General features: G+C 40.5%; 1 protein-coding gene across 2 annotated transcripts in view; it reads right to left on the bottom strand.

Moving 5' to 3' along the window:
- Positions 1-21,806, bottom strand: part of NALCN (sodium leak channel, non-selective) — a 368,383-nt gene that overhangs the window by 186,190 nt on the left and 160,387 nt on the right. For both annotated transcript variants that reach the window (XM_089303460.1, XM_051849987.3), the window contains exon 11: positions 11,673-11,804. In XM_089303460.1, coding sequence (XP_089159586.1) covers positions 11,673-11,804 — 132 coding nt within the window. The remainder of the gene's footprint in view (positions 1-11,672; positions 11,805-21,806) is intronic.

Below are 21,806 nucleotides of genomic sequence, written 5' to 3'. Positions count from 1 at the left end.
AGGAGAGAGAGAACAAGAGATACTCCAGATGTGCAAAAATCAACACAAAAACATAACAAACATGAACAAGGAAGGTGACACGCCTCCCCACAAGGACAATAATACATTAATATTGGACTGTGAAGACAGAGAAATGGGCAAAATGCCTGAAAAATAATTGAAAACAAAGTTTGTAAGTTTACTCAGAGATATAAACAGTTAAATGAAATTAAGAAATAAGCACATGGCATGGAAGAGAAACTCAGCAAACACATAGAGATACTGGAAAAAAAAAAAAAAGAAACCCAGAGATAATGGAAATGCAGTATTTGATAAGTGAAATAAAAAACACAGTGGAAAGCCTTAACAACAGATTTGGTGAGGCAGAATATCTCATCTAGAAGACAGGTATTTTGAAATATCTCATTCAGATACAATAGAAGAAAAAATAAGAAAGACTGAAAATGGTGTCTGGGTTCTATAGGATACTAAAAATGACCAATTATGTCAGTCTTAGGGATTCCTAAAGGTACGGGAAAAAAAAAAAAAAAAAAAACAATGGCTTAGAAACCTATTCAGGGGCTGGCACTGTGGCGCCGAAGGTTAACCCTCCAACTGTGGTGCTGGCGTCCCATCTGGGCGCTGGTTCTGGTCTCTGCTGCTCCTCTTCCAGTCCAGCTCTCTGCTGTGGCCTGGAAAAGCAGTGGAGGATGGCCCAGGTGCTTGGCCCCCTGCACCCACATGAGAGACCAGGAGAAAGCACCTGGCTCCTGGCTCCGGATAGGCCCGGCTCCAGCTGTTGCAGCCATTTGGGGAGTGAACCAGCAGAGGGAAGACCTTTCTCTCTGTCTCTCCCTCTCACTGTTTGTGACTCTGCCTCTCAAATAAAGAAATAAAATCTTTAAGAAAAAAAGAAAGAAAAGAAAAACTTCCCAAATTGGCAAAATCAAGGGAAAAAAAAAAGAAAACCTATTCAATGAAATAAAAATAGAAAATTGCCCTAATTGGGAGAAAGATATGGACATCTGAATACAGGAAGCCCACAGAACCCCCAATAGGCATGATCAGAAAAGAGCCTTAGCAAGACACATTACAGTCAAATGTTCAAAAGTAAAACACAAGGAGAATACCCTAAAATTGCAGAACAGAAATGCCAGGTCACATTTAAAGGAACTCCCATCAGAGTGACAGCAGATTTCTCAACAGAAACCGTATTGGCCAGGAGAGAATGGAGAAATACTCTCTGAGTCCCAAAAGAAAGAAAAACTACCAACCCAGAATACTTTATTCAGTGAAATCCTCATTCACAAATTAACATGAACTAAAGACATTCTAAGACAAGCAAAAATTGAAAGAATTTGTCACTACCTGGCCAGTCTTACAAATGATACCTAAAGATGTACTGCACCCAGAAATAGAGAATGCCAATCCGCTTCATGAAAGAATGTGAAGGCAGAAATCCATCAAGTCAAGTAACAAATGAAATTCAGAACAAACAATAGAAATATTTATGAAAAAATGACAAGACCAAGGCATTACTTATCAATAATAACCTTGAATATAAATGGAATAAATTTTCCATTTTCCAAATGGGGTTGGTACTGTGGTATAGTAGGCTGGGCCTCCACCTGTGCTGCCAGCATCCCATATGGGCACCAGTTCATGTCCTGGCTGCTCCTCTTCTGATCCAGTTCTCTGCTTATGGCCTAGGAAAGCAGTGGAAGATGGCCCAGGTACTTGGGATGCTACATCTGTGTGAGAGATCCAGAAGAAGCTCTTGGCTTCTGGCTTTGGATTAGCTCAGCTCTGGTCACTGTGGCCATCTGGGGAGAGTGAACCAGTAGATGGAAGACCTTTCTCTCTGTCTCTCCCTCTCTCTCTAACTCAACCACTCAAATAAATAAATAAATAAAATTTTTTTTAGAAAAGGTACAGACTGAGCTGGCGCCACGGCTCACTAGGCTAATCCTCTGCCTAGCGGCGCCGGCACACCGGGTTCTAGTCCCGGTTGGGGCGCCGGATTCTGTCCCGGTTGCCCCTCTTCCAGGCCAGCTCTCTGCTGTGGCCAGGGAGTGCAGTGGAGGATGGCCCAGGTGCTTGGGCCCTGCACCCCATGGGAGACCAGGAAAAGCACCTGGCTCCTGGCTCCTGCCATCGGATCAGCGCGGTGCGCTGGCCGCAGCGCACTGGCCGCGGCGGCCATTGGAGGGTGAACCAACGGCAAAGGAAGACCTTTCTCTCTGTCTCTCTCTCTCACTGTCCACTCTGCCTATCAAAAAAAAAAAAAAAAAGGTACAGACTGGCTGAACGGTTAAAAGAATATTTTTCTATATGGTGCCTATGGGAAACACTGTTCACCAATAGATACACACAGACTGAAAATGAAAGGATGGAAAACTTATTCCATGCAAATGGAATCCAATACAAGCAGGAGCAGATATACAAATACCAGAAAATATATATTTTAAGACAAAATAAAATATATATTTAAGACAAAATAAAATATATATTTTAAGACAAAAACTGTTAAAAGAGAAAAAGAAGGTCATTATGTAATGAGTGAGGGGTCAGTTCAACAAGAAGGTATGACTATGGTAAATGTACATGCATCCAATGATAATTTAATTATAATTCAATTATAATTCAAGTGTTAATGAATCTAAAGGGAGACATTAACTTCAATACAACAATAATGGGGGACTTTGACACCCCACTTTCACCAATGTACAGATCAACTAGACAAAAAAATCATCTAAGAAACAACAGAGCTAATCTAAAGTATAGACCAAATTGACCTAAAATATATACAGAATATTTCATCCCACAGCTGCAGAATACACATTCTTTTCATCTTCACAGAACATTCTCTAGGATAGATCATATACTAGACCAAAAAACAAGTCTCAACAAATTGAAAAAATTGAAATCATGTCATGTATTTTTTTCTGACCACAATGGATTAAAGCTGGAAATTAACAACCAAATAAATCTAGAAAATATACAAACACATGGAGACTGAACAACATGCTCCTGAATGAACAATGGGTCATACAATGAAAAAAAATGGTAATAAAAATTCCTTGAAATGAATGAAAATGAAAATACAACATATCAAAATTTAAGGGATACAGCAAAAGCAGTGGTAAGGGGAAAATTTATAATAATAAGTGCCTACATCAAACATTGGAAAGGAATGAAATAAATTATCTAACAATGCATCTCAAGGACCTAGAAAAATAAGAACAAACCAAACTCAAAATTAATAGAAAAGCTGGAAGTATTTTCACTAAAATCCAGAACCAGACAAGAATTTTTGACACTCTCATCACTTCTATTCAATACAGTTCCAGAAGTTTTAGCAAGAGAAAAAGTACATGAAATGGATTCAAATTGGAAAGCAAATGACATAATCCTTTATATAGGGGAAACAAAAGACTCCACTAAGACACAAAACCTCTTGAGAGATTTTGGCAAATTGCAGGATATAAAATCAAAACACAAAATTAATAGCATTCTTATAAACCAACAATACTCTGATGGAAAAAAGAACTATAAGACTAGTCCCATTAACAATAATTACAAAAATTTAAATGTATTGGGAAAATTTAACTAAGGATGTGAAAGATTTATACAATGAAAATTACAAAATGTTAATGAAATAGAAGAAATAAAAATGAAAAATCTTCCATGTTCATGGATTAGAAGAATTCAAGATATCCATATTACCCAAAGCAATTTACAGATCCAATGAAATCCTAATCAAGATACCAAAGGCAATTTTCACAGATCTAAAAATCCTAAAATTCTTATGAAAACACAATAGACAAAGCAATTGTAAACAATAAAAAGCTGGAGATATCACAATACCAGATTTCAAGACATACTACATAGCTGTTATAATCAAAACAGCTTGGTACTGGCACAAAAGTAGGTTGTATAGACCAATGGAACTAAATAGAAACTCTGCAAACTAATTCCTACATCTGCAACCAACTAGTTTTTGAAAAGTGAGCTAAAACCCTCCCTGGAGAAAGAACAGTCTCTTAAACAGATGGTGTAGGGGAAATTGGATTTCCACATGCAGAAGTTTGAAACAAGACATCCTTACATCTTATTCAATAATAAACTCACAATGAATCAAGGATCTAAAGCTAAGACCGAAAACATCAAATTACTAGAGGAAAGCATAAGGGAAATGCTGCAAGACATGGGCTCAGGCAAAGATTTCTTGGCTAAGGTCCCAGAAGCACAGGTGATAAAAGCAAAACATAGACAAATGAGATTACATCAAGCTAAGAAGCTTCTGCCCAGCAAATGATATAATTAACAAAATGAAGAGGCAATGGACAGAACAGGAGAAAATCTCTGAAAACTATGCATCCAATAAGGGATTAATATCTCGATTATACAAAGTGCTTCAGATATTCCATAAAAACAAACAATCTAGTTAAGAAATGGACAAAGGATAAAAATAGGCACTTTTCAAAGAATGAAGTACAATTGGCCAAGAGACACATGAAAAGATGCTCAGGATCACTATCCATTAGGGAAATGCAAAAAACACAATGAGGTACCCCCTCATTCCATTTAGAATGGCTATTATCCAAAAAATAATAATAATAAAAAACCCAAAAAACAAAAGCAAAACAAAACAAAAAACCCAAAGCTGTCAAGGATGTGGAAAAAAAGGTACTTTAATTCCCTGTTGGCAGGAATGTTAATTGGTATAACCATTATGGAAAAAAGCATAGAGATTCTTCAGAAAACTAAAAAATAAGTATATCATATGACCCAGCTATCCAATTTTAGAATATATTCAAAGAAAATTAGTCAGCATGTGAAAGAGCTATATGCACTCTCAAGTTTATAGCAGCTCAGTTCACAATAGCAAAGATATAGAATCAACCTAGATGCCCATCAACTGATATTTAGATAAAGAAAATGTGAGATATATATATATATACACACACACATTATGGAATATTATCAAGCTATAAAAAGAATGAAAACCTGACATTTGTAATGAAATGGATGCATGTAGAGATCATTACGTTAAATGAAATAAATGAGACCCAGAAAGAGAAACATCACATATTTTCTCTTACTTGTAGAATTTAATAAAGAGAGTATAAAAACCGTGTGGGCATCAAATCATTTGGTATTAATTATAAATATTGCTTCACTGAATCTTACCATGCAAATGACAATATAGTCTTCTTTCCAATGTTAAAAAAAAGAAATGTAGGGGGTAGATAATGAGAACTCTTGAGGTATTAGTAATGCTTTGTTCTTAATTTGGGTGTTGGCTACTAGTATGCTTAGAAGACCAAAACTCACTTATCTTACACTTAAATACATTTCTTGGTATGTACACTGTATTTTAATAGTTTGTTAAAAAAAAACAACATTAATTCTCCCCTATTATAGGCATTTCCAAAGAGCTGGTGCATTTGACAGATTATTCCTGGTCACCTCTGACAGAAATTTAACGATTACCTTAGCTTTCTACTGCAAAAATTATGATTTTAGATTCATTAAAATCATGGACTTGATAAATGAAATTGTTGACATAGATGCTTGTTGAAGCAAACACTAACTTGGAATCATTTTATCTAGTTTTTCTCATATAGTCAATGAACTATAGTGGATAAATCACTTAGTTCATATAAATTTAAGGTATAACCTGCATCCAGGATTATACTGATAATCCCTTAAGACTCTGATGGAACCACAATTTGTAAAAGTAAAAAGAAGTCGTTGGAGTCACAAATCTTTTCCTGTGTCTTTTTCACTTTATTCACTTCTGATTTTCCTTTACCAAGCACAATTGGCATGTAAAAAGGGTCCGAGGTACTCCTTTCTTTCTGATCTCTTTATAATGGAATGAGATGAAGAATTTCATGTGAAATATTTGAGGGAGCCTTTGAATCTATTTGGAGGAAATACCTGGGGTAGGTCACTAAGAGTGCCCAAGTCACTTGCCTCTCAAGCAAATGAAAATGAATAAATGAGTGTTTTTTAAAATGACACAGCAAAGAGGAAGCAGGGAATGCAAGTCTGGGTGTGGCGTGGATTGCTGTGCATGAGTGGGGAGGGGACAGCCTGCATCAGAGATGAGACGATACAGAGGTGGACTGGGAGGGAGGAAAAGATACACTGGAGGAAGACACACCTCTCTGTGGGCTATGTTCCTTTGGGGCATGTAGTTTGAGTCCTTTCTTCTCTTCTCTGGCTACATAAGTAAATGCACATTAAAGCTTAATACCTGAAGCAGGAAGAGGGCTGGGCTCCCGATTCAGGTGGACTCAGAGCAAGGCAGTGTACCTGGGACTAATGTTAGGAGGACAAACAGAGTTGACTTTGGGCAATAAAACAGTAGACTTCTCTGCTGCTCTGTGTGCTTGCTTGCTCCATTGTTGGGTCTCTCCCTTACATTTGGGAGTTTCTTAAAAAGCAAATTCTGTTAAAACTGTTCTTTTTTTGTACATAACACTGCATTTGCCTAATTTTTATTAAATGTATTGAATACATTTTGTTAAACGTATAGCCTATATATAACAATAGGAAGAAAACACTGCTTAAATTTTGTTATTAAGAAAACAAGAATGGGGGCAAGCATTGTGGCACAGTGGATTAAAGCCCTGCCCTGCAGTACCGGCATCCCATATGGGCGCTGGTTCGAGTCTCAGCTGCTCCACTTCTGAACCAGCTCTCTGCTATGGCCCAGGAGAGCAGTAGAAGATGGCCCAAGTCCTTGGGTCCCTACACCTATGTGAGAGACCTGGAAGAAGTCCCTTGCTTTTGGCTTTGGATCAGCTCGGCTCTGGCCATAATTTGGGGAGTGAACCAGCAGATGGAGGAACTCTCTCTCTGTAACTCTTTCAAATAAATAAAAATAAATATTTAAAAAAAGAAAAGAATATGCATTTTGAAGTACAGTTATATTCATTCTAAACACATTAATTTATGTATAATAATAATGTGCTCCCTAAGATCAAAATGAAAAATTAAAACCCTCACAAAGTAAAATCAGTCTGTTATGTTTATGTATTGCCTAGAAAAAAGAAACTATTTTCCTGTTTCTTAACTAATTCTAAATTTAGGTTAATTAATTAAAGTCACAAAACAAGTACCCAACTTTACATCAGAAGCTAAGCAGCTTTAATTTATTCTTTTTTTTTTTTTAATTTTTTGACAGGTAGAGTGGACAGTGAGAGAGAGAGACAGAGAGAAAGGTCTTCCTTTGCCGTTGGTTCACCCGCCAATGGTCGCTATGGCCGGTGCGCTGCGGCCGGCACACCACGCTGATCCGATGGCAGGAGCCAGGTGCTTCTCCTGGTCTCCCATGGGGTGCAGGGCCCAAGCACTTGGGCCATCCTCCACTGCACTCCCTGGCCACAGCAGAGAGCTGACCTGGAAGAGGGGCAGCCGGGACAGAATCCGGCACCCCGACCAGGACTAGAACCCCGTGTGCCGGCGCTGCAAGGCGGAGGATTAGCCTAGTGAGCTGCGGCGCCGGCCCTTAATTTATTCTTAAAGGATGTTTTTTAGACTATGAGTTGTCTCCTGGTGGGTAGAGTGGTTTAGTTTGGATTTCTAAATGATTTATTTTAGAATATGTGTCAATTTAAGAAAGAACTGACAGGTCATGGCCTTTTGTGATCTATTTTAAACATTAACTTTCTAAAATATTACATAATGCTATTTCCTAAAATACTTTAATAGTCCATAACCTTGAATTACAGTTATTATAGCTGTTTGGGGGATTAAATGAGATAATTAAGTGAGGCAAGTCCCTTTCAAGCACTTCTTTGGAGGGTCAGCTTCCAAAAATGTAGCTCTTGTCATTGTTAATATATTTCATTTAGCAAATGAGAATGCTGGTGGAAATGCTCCCTTCTTCTATTACTTAAACCGAGATTCAGATCATTGCTTATATTTATAAAATTCATTTAAATAATGTTTATTTTGGTAGAAGAAAATTTTGAAATCTATGCACAATAGTGTTTTTCATAACACACATTTTCGTGAACTTGCTGAAGACCCTCGTGTGGATTTGGGAATGATACCCCACCTGTTACTCTTGGACAGTCTGTGGAGACATAGTCCCTGCAGCTACGCTCTCCTCATTTCTCCTTCAGGCTGTTTCGCTTGCCCTCGGCCTTGCCTTCGACTTCCCTCTGCTCCAAGCACTGTCCTCACTCTCAGTGATGTCAGTGTCCAGCTGAAGATTCAACCGATACCTTTGCTTTGACAGTTCCTTGGCATTTCTGCTTTGGTTACATCATTATCTTCAAGCTACCCACTGGTACAGAACACCCTAGATTGTGTATTTGATTACTCAAAATTATTCTGGTATTACGAGGTCCTGGATCCCAACGAGGTCCTGGATCCCACTCTCCGATCACCATCTTACTTTCTAGCTCTCTTATTTCACCACTTCAATCACATCTGTTTTGTGACCATATGGAGAGATTTCACCCTTCACATCTGCACTTCCATTCTCTGCTTTTCTTTCCTTCTTTCCATATTTAACCTAGAGAAAAGACAGACAGACTGGGAGAATGTGTTTCCATCTTCTGGTTCATTTCCAAATGCCTGCAACAGCTAGAGCTGGCCCAGGCCAAAGTCTGGAACCCGGAATTCAATCCAGGTCTTCCACATGAATGGCAGGAATCTATTACATGGACCATCACAGCTCTTTCCTAGGGTCTGTCACTGGCATAACGCTGGAATCAGGAGCCGAAGTCAGGACTTAAACACAGCTGCCCTGATTTGCAACACGGGTGTCTTAACTGGAGTCTTAGGTGCTAACTAAATACCAACTCCTGCTGTGTCATTTTAAAAAATGTTCATTTATTTATTTTCATCTACTTGAGAGGCAAATGAGAGCAAGAGCAAGGTATGTTCCATCCATTGGTTTACTCCCCAAATGGCTGATATAGCCAGGGCTGCCCCAGCCCAAAGCCGGAAGTCAGACTCAATTTGGTTCTTCCATGTGGGTGCCAGGGGCCCAAGTAGTTGGGCCATCATCTGCTGTATGCCGGGATGCATTAGCAGGAAGCTGGATTGGAAGCAGAGTAACTGGGTCTTGAACTGATACTCTGATATGGGATGTGGTTATCCCCAAGCAGCAACTTAACTTGTAGTGACACAATGCCCACCTTTCCACACTGCATCTTTTTTTTTTTTTTAAACAGGCAGAGTTAGACAGAGAGAGAGAGAGAGAGAGACAGAGAGAGAGAGAGTGTGAGAGAGAGAGAGAGAGAGAGAGAGAGAGAGAAAGGTCTTCCTTCTGTTGGTTCACCCTCCAAATGGCCACTATGGCCGGCAATCCGAAGCCAGGAGTCAGGTGCTTCCTCCTGGTCTCCCATGCAGGTGCAGGGCCCAAGGACCTGGGCCATCCTCCACTGCCTTCCCAGGCCACAGCAGAGAGCTGGGCTGGAAGAGGAGCAACCAGGAAGAATCCGGCGCCCCGACCGGGACTAGAACCCCGGGTACCGGTGCCACAGGCGGAGGAGCCTAGTGAGCCATGGCGCCAGCCTCCCTTGGCTTTCAATAACAATCCATTCTTTTTGTGCTAGATTTACAGCAAGATTACACTCTTTTTTTTGCAGGTGTTGGTCTGTATATAATTTCTCTGTAACCCCTTGTCATTAGTTCTTCACAGTATAAACATCTTGTTACCGTTTATTGCCTAAACTCTTTTTTTTTTCTTTGACAGGCAGAGTAGACAGTGAGAGAGAGAGACAGAGAGAAAAGTCTTCCTTTTCTGTTGGTTCATTTATTTGGAAATCAGAGTTACCCAGAGAGAGGAGAGGAAGAGAGAGAGAGAAGAGAGTGAGAGCGAGAATAAGAGCGAGAGAGGTCTTCCTTCCATTGGTTCACTTCTCAATCGGCCACAATGGCCACAGCTGTGCAGATCCGAAGCCGGGAGCTGGGAGACAGGAGCTTCTTCTGGATCTCCCATGTGGGACTTGGGCCATCTTCTATTGCTTTCCCAGGCTGTAGCAGAGAGACCTAAACTGGTACCCATATGGGATGCTGGCACTTCAGGCAGCAGCTTTACCCGCTATGCCACAGCACAGGCCCCTTGCCTAAACTATTGATAGATTGCAAATTCCTTAGACCAGGTGGCCATGAGGCAAGTGTCATATCACAGAGATTCCCTCTAGTGGGAGTTTACTATCAAGGATATTTCCTTGCAAGAAACAAACCTCCAGGAAGGGAGATTTGTAACTGACTCCTTCAAAGGTTCTCTATATGCACACAGAGGTTTACATTCAATAGGGACATGCAACTAATTATTTTTCAGAAAAGCTTGAGCATAAGTAGATTGAACTTTTTTTAAAAAGACTTATTTATTTATCTGAAAGGCAGAATTAGAGAAAGAGAAAGAGAAAGAGAGAGGGAGAGAGGGAGAGAGGGAGAGAGGGAGAGAGGGAGAGAGGGAGAGGGAGAGGGAGAGATGTCTTCCATCCACTTTGTATGACCCAAATGGCTACAACAGCCCATGCCAATGCAAGCTGAAGCCAAGAGCCAGGAAATCCATCTTGGTCTCCCACATGGGTGGCAGGGGCCCAAGCACGTGGTCTGCTGCTTTTCCCAGGTGTGTTAGCAGGAAGCTGAATCAAAAGTGGAGCCTCCAGGACTTGAACTGGCACCCATATGGGATGCCAGCAATGCAGATGACAGCTAAGCCAGTTGCACCACAATGCCTTTCCCTATACCGAATCCATTTCTAAATTCACCCATTTCTAAATATACAGGGAGAAATCTGAGTATCCAAGAGATTTCAATCATATAGAAAACTGATATTTTTAAATGTAAACAATGCTTTTATAATAAAATTAATCAAACAGATCTTTTTTGCCTTTTAAGTTAGCTTTCTCAGATATTAGATACTTCGAGTAAAGCACAACTATACATAAATGGGTTCCTATATGTCACTTGATTTTTACATAACATATGAAGAATCTCAAAACATGTGGGGAAAATAGAACTAAAATTTAAATTCATATTAGTACAAAAATAGCCGAGATGCGTACATTGTTTTTTGATAATATACATTTTCCATGAACTTTTTGAAGTAGCCTTCTATAGCCATTGAGTCTGCAGCTAGATTTTAGATACAACTTTTTTTCCACAATGGAAAAAAATAATGGAGTCTAGGAATCATTAAAATGCTGAAGAATCAAATATTAACGAGTTTACAGATAAGAAGCACTATTCCAAAAGCCCCTACTATGTTATGCCAGATGCTACAGTGATGCTCAGTCTCTAATCCTGCCTGCTATTGATTTGGTATCTTTAGTGTGGCTTGTAACACTTCAGTTGCTAGTGCAATAATCATTGTATTATCTCTTCAAACTTCCTCCCAATCCCCGGCATGTGGATCTGGCATGCTGACTTGCTTATTTATAATCCCCTGACTGCATGCTTGCTTACACTTCACAGGAAACAAGGCAAAGGTGGAGAGGAAAGCATCAGAAGGGTAACGCCCATGGAAAAAAGGTTCCCAGACAACAGGACACATGGTGGGGAAGGTAGCAAGACAGTGGCCAGAAGAAACACACAGAAAGGGCAACAGATCAGCTTTGGTGGGAACTGAGTAACCCCAGACTGCAATGCATTTCACGTCTGTGTGAGCCCTGCGAGGCTGCCCTCGCCCTCGCCTCCCCGGAGCTGCGTACCTCGGCCAGGTAGAACTCATCGTGCTGCCTCCGGAAGTTCTCTCCTTTGTAGTAGTTGCTTGCGGCCACGATCACATCCACGGTCACCATGCTCAGGATGAACATGTGGAACACAGACGATCGCATCATTTTCTGGGGAGGCAAAAACAGATCAGCTCATCACAAAGAACCGACCCTCAGGACCACAGAAATCATTAGTGTTTTCAGACTTCAACTGACCACATCATCGTGATTGGCTGCTGTGTGCCACCATGCTACCAAGACGTTTGTCAATGTCCCTTACTACTGAGAGTGCCAGCGGAGGGGTCCTTCTCCTCAGACAGCTAACAAATGGCTGGGAAGTAGTCTGAGTCTTTGCATTAAAAATGGAAAACATATTTCATCTGTGTATAGTTCACATCTCATTGTCAGTGGTTGGGTAGATGATATTTTTTAAAAGTTGTATTTTTTTAACTTTTATTTTATAAATGTAAATTTCCAAAGTTCAACTTTTGGAATATAGCGGCTTTTTTCCCTCATAATCACCCTCCTACCCGCAACCCTCCCATCTCCCGCTCCCTCTCCCATTCCATTCACATCAAGATTCATTTTCAATTATTTTTATATAAAGAAGATCAATTTAGTATATACGAAGTAAAGATTTCAACAGTTTGCTCCCACACAGAAACACAAAGTATAAAGGACTGTTTGAGTACTAGTTATACCATTAATTCACATAATACAACACATTTAGGACAGAGATCCTACATGAGGAGTAGGTGCACAGTGACTCCTGTTGTTGATTTAACAATTGACACTCTTATTTATGACATCAGTAATCAATCAAGGCTCTTGTCATGAGCTGCCAAGGCTATGGAAGCCTCTTGAGTTCGCCAATTCCAATCTTATTTAGACAACGTCATAGTAAAAATGGAAGTTCTCTCCTCCCTTCAGAGAAAGGTACCTCTTTCTTTGATGGCCCATTCTTTCCGCTGGGATCTCACTCACAGAGATCTTTCATGTAGGCCATTTTCTTTAGCCAGAGTGTCTTGGCTTTCCATGCCTGAAATACTCTCACATGCCGGGGGATTCTAATTCAATCCCATCAAGGTGGCATGTACCAATGCCATCTCACTAGCCAAAGGGATCAGTTTCAGTTCAGAATTGATCATAATGATAGGATTAAGTGTCAAAGGGATCACATGAACAAGACTAGTGTCTGCTAATACTAACTGATAGAATTAAAAAGGAGAGAAAAATCCAACATGGGAAGCTGGATACACAGCAGACTCATAGAATGGCAGATGTCCTAACAGCACTCTGGCCTCAGAATCAGCCCTTAAGGCATTTGGATCTAGTTAGATAATATTTTTAAGTCAATTTATCTTATTTTTGCTTATTTGAAATGCAGAGTGACACAGAGAGAGTTAGAGTTTAAAGAGAGAGTGGAAGGAGAGAGGAAAGAAGAGAGAGGAGGAGAGAGAGAGGAGAGAGAGATCCTTCATCTGCTGGTTCACTCTAAATGCTTGTCACAGCCTGGACTAGGCCATTCTGAAGCTAGAAACCAGAAACCCCATTAAGATTTATTTCATTTGAAAAGTAGAGTTAGAGAAAGAGAAAGAGAAAGAGAAAGAGAAAGAGAAAGAGAAAGAGAATGAGAGGGAGAGGGAGAGGGAGAGGAGAGGGATAGTGGGATAGGGAGAGGAGGGAGAGAGATCTTCCATTTGCTTGTTCATTCCCCAGTGGCTACAATGGCCAGAGCTGGGCCAGACTGAAGTCAGGAGCCAAGAGCTGCATCCTGTTCTCCCACGTGGGTGCTAGGGTGTAAGAACTTGGGCCATCTGCCACTACCTTCCCAGGTTCTTTAGCAGAGAGCTGGATCAGAAGTGGAACAGCCAGGACTTAAACTGGAGTACCCATATGGGATGACAGCACCGTAGGCAGAAGCTTAACCAGCTATGCCTCAGCACTGGCCCCACTAGTTTTATTCCTTCCTTTAATTCCTCAAAGCAAACATTTAAAGATATGTGTTTATATGAGAGAGAGGGAAACTATATTAGTGACTGAAAGATGCTGTTATATTTAGAAATTCCTTTTAATTTTAACCTTGGTTATAAGGTTCTTGGACAATGGAAGAAATATGCACAGCTGCTGGAATCCTTAATTATACTTACACCACTTTCCTTTCTACCACATCTAAGCTTTTTTCCTCCCAGAAACCACTGATTTAAGGTACCCAAACTTCAAGCATTTCATACATAAAACTTTAGGAATATAGTGATTCTTCCTACCCTACCCACCTTCCCACCCACACTCCCATACCTCCTACTCCCTCTCCTATTACCATTCTTATTTTTTACTAAAATCTATTTTCAATTAACTTTATACACATACGATTAACTGTGTACTAAGTAAAGAGTTCAACACATATTACTAAAAAATGTTCCTCAACAGTAGAGACTAGGGCTGCTCAAAGTCACTGCTTCTTACAGTGCCAAGTTCATCTCTATAGTTTACCTTTCAGGTGCTCTATTAGTTACCTCAGATCGAGGAGAACATACGGCATTTGTCCTTTTGGGAATGGCTTATTTCACTAAGTATGATCTTTTCCAGTTTCATCCATTTTTTGTAAACAAAAGGACTTTATTTTTTTTTTTCACTGTGTAGTAGTTCATAGTGTACATATCCCATAATTTCTTTATCCAGTCTTCAGCCAATGTTTGTCCTGACCTGAGAAATTTTCAGTCTTTGCAACTAAGATAGCCTAACCAAAGAAGTATCTAAGAGTGGATAAGCAAAAAGATTGCCTCCTTTGGGCATTGCCATGGTCCCTGTGCATTTACATATGTGTTTCACAGACTTTTCCTGACCCCAAACTTGTCATTAGCAGCTTGGGCTCTGAGCCAAGTTGCCTAGCCTTGAAGCTCCAGCACATACTGGCTCTTTGGCAAAGGATGAGTTACTTATCTGCTCTGTGTCTCAATTTTCCTATCAGTAAAGTGCAGATAGTAGCACTTGCTCCTAAAGATGGCCATTAAGTTAGTGAATTTTTGTAAAGTACTTAGAACACTGCTTATATATGGCAAATTTTGTATTGGATTTGCAGTGAAAACAAATGCAATTCAGGCATTTTTCTGCTTAGAAGTGAGAAAGTCACTGCCCAAGGTCAAAGAATTAATTATGTTGCATATCTGACTGAGCCCGGAACAAAACAAGATAAATAACAATGATAAAGGACTAATAACTTTAGAGACATTATTGGAAAAGCAGATTTTTAGTGAGGCTTCCTGTCATCATGGCTACTGATGCATTCTCATATCAATTTACCATTGACTTTATTTTATAGGTAATACAAAATCAAATTCCAGAACTGCCAATCAACATGTTCATTTGCATGTCAATTTACTTGGGGGCACTGCTGGTCTTCAAAATACAGATAAGCAAATCAGCTGGCAAGATTCTATTCTCATTAGAATTTTTATTGTTATTTAGTCTTTCCTGTATTGTGAGAGTTAAATTCCATAACTATTATTCTTTTTCTCTACTCTTTTCAACATAATGTTCTATTAAAAACATTTCAACTGATTTCCATTTTACCTGCATGACAGAAAAGCCACAACTTTATATTTTTCTTAGCTATGGATTCATGTCTTAAGTAAACTGTTATTACTGAAGGGTCCAAACAAAGCTTTTAGCTGTGGCTGTCAAGAAAACTTTTAAATTGGTTTTGTAACTGTCACAGCTTCACTTTGGTGCTGTCATTATAATTAGGTTGTTTTTTGTCTGAATGTCTACATGTCCCTGTTGGTGCAGATTCATTAAAACAATCACTCACAATAGATTTTGATATACCATAATCACCATCCTTAGCTGGATTTCTCCAAAGTAATAACTTTCAAATATTAAATAAGAATGAAGGTGATAAGTATGTGTGGAAGCTAAATTTAAATATTAAAATCAGTAACTTCAGCCATAGAGTTGCTGCTGTTCGCATAGAGCACTTCAACTCCATTCGGTTCAGCCAGCGTTTGGAACTGCCAGCCCACTTCCTTACCAGAAAAGGCCTGGCCACATTACATTTATACCCATGCTTTTATCTGTAGGACTGTCCAACTTTGTACCATCAATTTTTTGTTTTCTTTTAAAAACTAATGTAATGGGAAATGTCAGTTAAATCAGTGATATAACATATTATATAACTTGAGGTTTCCATAACTGCATGATTTTATGTAGATGTAGAATCTCTCTCTGCATCTATATATCAATTTATCAAGAAGCATATATACATATATTTGTATACATATATAAGTGTGTGTATTATATGTATGTACATATATATGTATATGTAGTCCTATTTATACATACTTTGTATATGCCTTTTCACACCCTACAGAAGCACCATTATTTTAGTGTTCAATTGCAATGCCATTATGGTTTACATTTAAAAAAAAATCAGACAAGTTTTGAATATGTTATTTGTCTTCGATCCAAGAAGTAATTTTGTGTATACATGACAGTAGTAATTATGAAAATACACAGAAGAGACTATGACAGAATCATCCCTATGGGAGCCTCATCTGTCAGTAATGTTCTAAGTCTTACTATTCAAAGTGTGAACCCTGGATCAGTACCTGGGAACATATTAGAAATGCAGGATCTTTTTTTTAAGATTTATTTTTATTTATTTGAAAGGCAGTTACAGAGAAAGGGAGAGAGAGAGAGAGAGAGAGAGGAGAGAGGGAGGGAGGTAGAGGGAGGGAGAGGGAGGGAGAGATAGAGAGAGAGAGAGATCTTCCACCCCCTAGTTCATTCCCCAAATTACTGCAATGACTGGGGCTGGGCCAGGCTGAAGCCAGGAGCCAGGTGCTCACTCCATCTGGGTCTCCCACATGGGTACAAGATCCAAGGACTTGAACCATTTTCTGCTGCTTTCCCAGGCTCACCACCAGGGGAGCTGGATCAGAAGTGGAGTAGCTAGGACTCGAACTGGCACCTGTATGGGATGCCAGCATCGAAGACAGTGGCTTAACCTAGTATGCCATAATGCTGGCCCCGAAGTACAGGGTCTTAGGCCCCATCTCATACCTACTGAATCAGAATCTGCACCAGTAACAGGGGATTCTTGTGAATCCTGAAGTCTGAGAAGTACGACCATAGAAGATTCTCCTTGCATGGTATGTTAAACTGGTGACTTATAAAATTATCTACAACTTTACAATTTCATGTCAGCTGGAATATTATGGCACTATATTAGGATGCCTCAATACAAAAAAGGATGACAACACCTTCCCACCCCAATTCCAAGGTCAAAACTCAATTGAACCTGTTAGACAAAAAGTATGTGTTGATTTTTCAACCATCTGGTCATCTCTAGAAATTGGAAAAGACAAAGAAACAGGCTTCTCACTGGATCTTTCAAGATGAAATCAGCCCTACTGATATCTTTCTCTCAGCCCAATGAAACATGTTTTGTACTTCTGATCTGCAGAATTCTCATATAATGAATTTATGTTTGTTTAAGTCATCAATTTGTACTAATGATATAGCAGCAGTAGCAAAGTAATACAGCATTGTGAGTGATTATGACAGGCTTCAGCTCAAGTTGGCTCTTATGAAATGTCTACATACAAGGATTCCACTGTAGGTCATTTATAGTAGGTATCTCTATAAAATGTATTACTATAAACTTAATATTTATTATACCAACTGTAGCTTTCATCTTGCTTTGTATCAGAAAATGTGATGAAACCAGGGGTCTGGAACAATGATCCCGTGTCCAGTCTCAAGCAGGAACAAGAGAGGCCACTTTTCTTACATTAGCTCCTAGCCATCCTGCGGGAGCTATCAAGAGACTATGGGGTCCAAGCTAAACATGAGTGCAGCTCCTCCTGTAATTAAAATGGACATCAACAAGATACATTATCAAAAGAAGAACCAGTGTTTTCTTGTGTTTGATTTGTGCCAAACTTCATTCTGAGCAGACACCATGCTGATGTAATGACATCACTTAATCCTCAAAACTCTGCAAGATAAGTATTCTGCCATTCCAATTTCCATATGGGAAACAGGATCTTCAGAAATAAGTAGATCAAAGCTCTTAGAGTTAGATGTTCGGGGCCCAAGACAGGACTTCTCTTGCCCACAACTGGGAGACAGGAATGCATTTTAGACTGTTTTACATATTCAGAAGAGTAGAAGCAGATCTTTTATCAAGAGTTTGTGGGGCTGGCGCTGCAGCTCACTAGGCTAATCCTCCGCCTTGCGGCGCCGGCACACCGGGTTCTAGTCCAGGTCGGGGCGCCGGATTCTGTCTCGGTTGCCCCTCTTCCAGGCCAGCTCTCTGCTGTGGCCTGGGAGTGCAGTGGAGGATGGCCCAAGTACTTGGGCCCTGCACCCCATGGGAGACCAGGAGAAGCACCTGGCTCCTGCCATTGGATCAGCGCAGTGCGCCGGCCGCAGCACGCTGGCCGTGGCGGCCATTGGAGGGTGAACCAACGGCAAAGGAAGACCTTTCTCTCTGTCTCTGTCTCTCACTGTCCACTCTGCCTGTCAAAAATAAAAAATAAAAAATAAAAAAGTTTGTGGTTGAACAGAAGGTACACATACATGAACCCTATATTTGAAAGCCACAAACTGTTTCTTACGTTAAGATCATAAGAGTGCCATGATGTAATCGAAAGCCAAATTTGAAGACAGAACTAAGCTTAAATTTTGATTCTGTTACTCTCCGTAACACAGTTTTCTCATCTGGAAAATGGGTATGATAACATACATCCCTAGACTATCACATGAATATAAATGAGCTATTTAGAATAGTGTAAGGCCCACAGCAGCCATTTTATATTTAATAACTCTTGCTATTACTGTATTGGAAGCCACCCAAGGATTTAAAGATAGAGATACAATTGGTTATTCATGAGGAAGGTAGTGTAACATGAGAAGTCAGGTGGAAGAGATAAGTATTCTTGAGGTGGAACATGAAAATGTACACACTTTCAAAAAAGTCTGGAGTGATTTCATTTTTGGTGGTATGAATGCTTCGGCACTTCACAGGAACTCTTTACATTCCATTTCTCATGTATTTCTTTCTAGGAAATTATGCCTTCTAGATACCAAAGACTCTGTAGACAAACTCTATAGCCAACAAGCCAAAATGGTGGCTTTAGATACCACAATAACTATACATTAATTTAATGAATTAGACACTCAGAAATCAATTCTTTCCTCACATTTTTTCTTGGGTAAATAAAACATCTTACTTTGAGGAAAATTTTATCCCTTGAACATTGTATCAGTCATGCACTAAAAGTTGTGTTTTAACTGGATTTCAAAATAAATACATTTGGAGAAAAATATAATTGCAGGTGAAATTCTTTGAAACCATCTTGCACCTTCGCCCTGAGCACAAGAGCAGGAGTGCAATGCAAAGAGCAAGTGCATAAAATCTAAAATAAGCCTCTCACTGGCAAGGGGTACAGCTTTTGCTTTCCTTTTTTAGAATACACCTGGAGAGTCATTACTTCCCCAATCAATATTGCAAGTAACTCTGTGCAACACAAAGGCTTCCTGTCCAAAAGGGAATGTGTTTATGTCAATCATGAAGCCAGAACTACCGGGTGTGCTTAGACAGTCTGCCCTTCCCATCTGCCTGTCCTGGGATTGCCAGGACAGAAGAGAATCCTCGAGCAATTCTCCATCAAAGCACTGAGACTCTGACACCTGAGGACACCCTTGCAACTGCCAGGTCCTGACCATGGTTTGCTCTCTTTCTTGGAAAAGATGGTTGATTAAAGGCATGCAGATCATCTGCAAATCAAGTTGTTGGAAGGCAAAGGAGGCTTTCGTCACAGCCTCTCATGTCTTGGCCAGGCTGACTATGCTGTTCATGTCACTCTAGAAGCAGCAGACCAGATGCCACCTTACCCAGTGACCAACATTTGTCATTATTCTTATCATTGTCTATCACCAGCTCCTGACTTTACAACACAGACATGATTTTAATAGGAACTATAGGTTTAGTGGTCCAGGAGTGCCACTGAGCAGAGTTGACTACTTAACAATTTCTTTAGTCCAAGTGGAAGAGCCTAGTGGCCTCTGATGGAGGACTTTATACACACTGGGGACTCTGGACACAGCCCATGCCTTGTTTGATCACTGGGACAAGATGGGAACACAGGTGAAGTACACAGACACCTGGAACATACCTGTGTTAGGATGCATTTTTGCTGCTATTAGAAACCTGAGCCACCAGTCTTGCTTTGTGCAGGTGGCCATGGGTCCTGCCATCCTCATCACTCCATTTCACATCACAGCCATCTCAGTCCAGAAGTGGACCACAGGTGTGTACATGAACTCGACCATGAACAGCTGAGACTGGTGCAGAATGGCAGGGCTGCTTATCTGATCCATAAATTCACCAGTGAAAATTGGTGTCTTAAAAGCCACTAAGTTTAAGGGTGTTTGTGCTTTAGCAAATGCTAATATACCCACCAGCCTAGTTTCCTCATTTGAGGCACAGAACTAAACTACACCAGTCATCTTATTAGCACTGTATGGGTGGATGTGAGCAGTTTATATTACTAGGATGGGGTGAGGAAAGTTTGTTATCTTCTCAGAATTATAACATTGAAGGCTTGGTGCTTCAGATGCAGGTATCAAAAGATAATGTTTTTGCAAGCAGAACTTTGCAATATGTTCAAACACATATGTCTGCACGCATTTGCAATCTGACTAAAGGGGGTGGGTAATGCAGTGTGCCCCCGAGTGATGTGCTGGAGCTTCAGGTGCCTCTCACTGCAGTTTCACATTCAGTAGTGTTGTACTGGCGATGTGAAATTGGCCTGGGTGGGAGCAATCACACCATGGAAACTAGAAAATGCAGGCAGGACTCCCCACTTCAAACTGGCTAACCACGCTGCTTCCCCAGCTTTCTGGCATCTCCAGGGAGCAGTGGTTTGTCATGGGGGTCCTTGAAAACTGCCATTCTAAACATAAAAAATGACCCTCACAGGAAGGAAGACCACTTACCCACTTCTTTCAAGGCATTTTAGCTTGTTATTCTAGGCTGGACCAGATACACCTATATACAAGAGTATAAGGAACACTGATTTCCTATTTACATAATGTATAATGCTTGATGCCTTGCTAAGCATCAAAAGCACACAAAAGCCACTTCTGGGCATGGACAGACATATGGCTCTGGACATAACTGCTGAGTTAAGGAATACTTAGAATATATCCTGTTGTCTGTCCAATAAAATTATCTGTCCATGCATTGATTCAAACCATGGTGCATTTTGTTTATGGAAGTTTAAAGCACGATGTGTCTTCCAGAGTGCAGTGTCATAATGGACATCCACCATCTTAATTGTCTCACAGCACCCTCTCCCTGTCTCGTTTCCTCATACTCTGTGGCCATACATCTGTGGATTGGTGGGAGAAAGGAGAAGGCAGTGAAGATAAACAGACACCGTTTAGTTAAGTAAATTGTAATCTAAGGGCTGGCAACGCGGCTCACTAGGCTAATCCTCTGCCTTGCGGCGCCGGCACACTGGGTTCTAGTCCCGGTCGGGGCGCCGGATTCTGTCCCGATTGACCCTCTTCCAGGCCAGCTCTCTGCTGTGGCCAGGGAGTGCAGTGGAGGATGGCCCAAGTCCTTGGTCCCTGCACCCCATGGGAGACCAGGAGAAGCACCTGGTTCCTGCCTTCGGATCAGCGTGATGTGCTGGTTGCAGCGGCCATTGGAGGGTGAACCAGCGGCAAAGGAAGACCTTTCTCTCTGTCTCTCTCTCTCACTGTCCACTCTGCCTGTCAAAAAAAAAATTGCAATCTAAGGACTAAGCATTCAGTGTCCACACATGACTGTATTATTGGGATTGGAAAAATAATTAGGAAGGAAAATGTTAAAATCTTGGCTTTTTAGCAGGGAAGTGTGGCGCTTGCTTCCCTTAATGCACATGGATATCAATAAAAATCCAAGTAATTCTTCCACAATATTTCCCTCACCTCTTCCTTCGTGTCTGGAAAAAGTAGGACATGAGGAAATTAGCACACACCCATATTATTTTCAGAATAGTGCTCCTATAAACTCGTCATGAGTTTCCACACGGGCAGATGCACCTTGGACTCAACAACAGCTTAGCTGTGACTTGGCTT

This window comes from Oryctolagus cuniculus, chromosome 9 (assembly GCF_051225735.1).
Source record: "Oryctolagus cuniculus isolate XC-2025 breed Fujian yellow rabbit chromosome 9, ASM5122573v1, whole genome shotgun sequence".
NCBI classification, from domain to species: domain Eukaryota; kingdom Metazoa; phylum Chordata; class Mammalia; order Lagomorpha; family Leporidae; genus Oryctolagus; species Oryctolagus cuniculus.
Note: the sequence above shows the minus strand (reverse complement) of the source record. Positions and strands in the feature narration are given on the sequence as shown.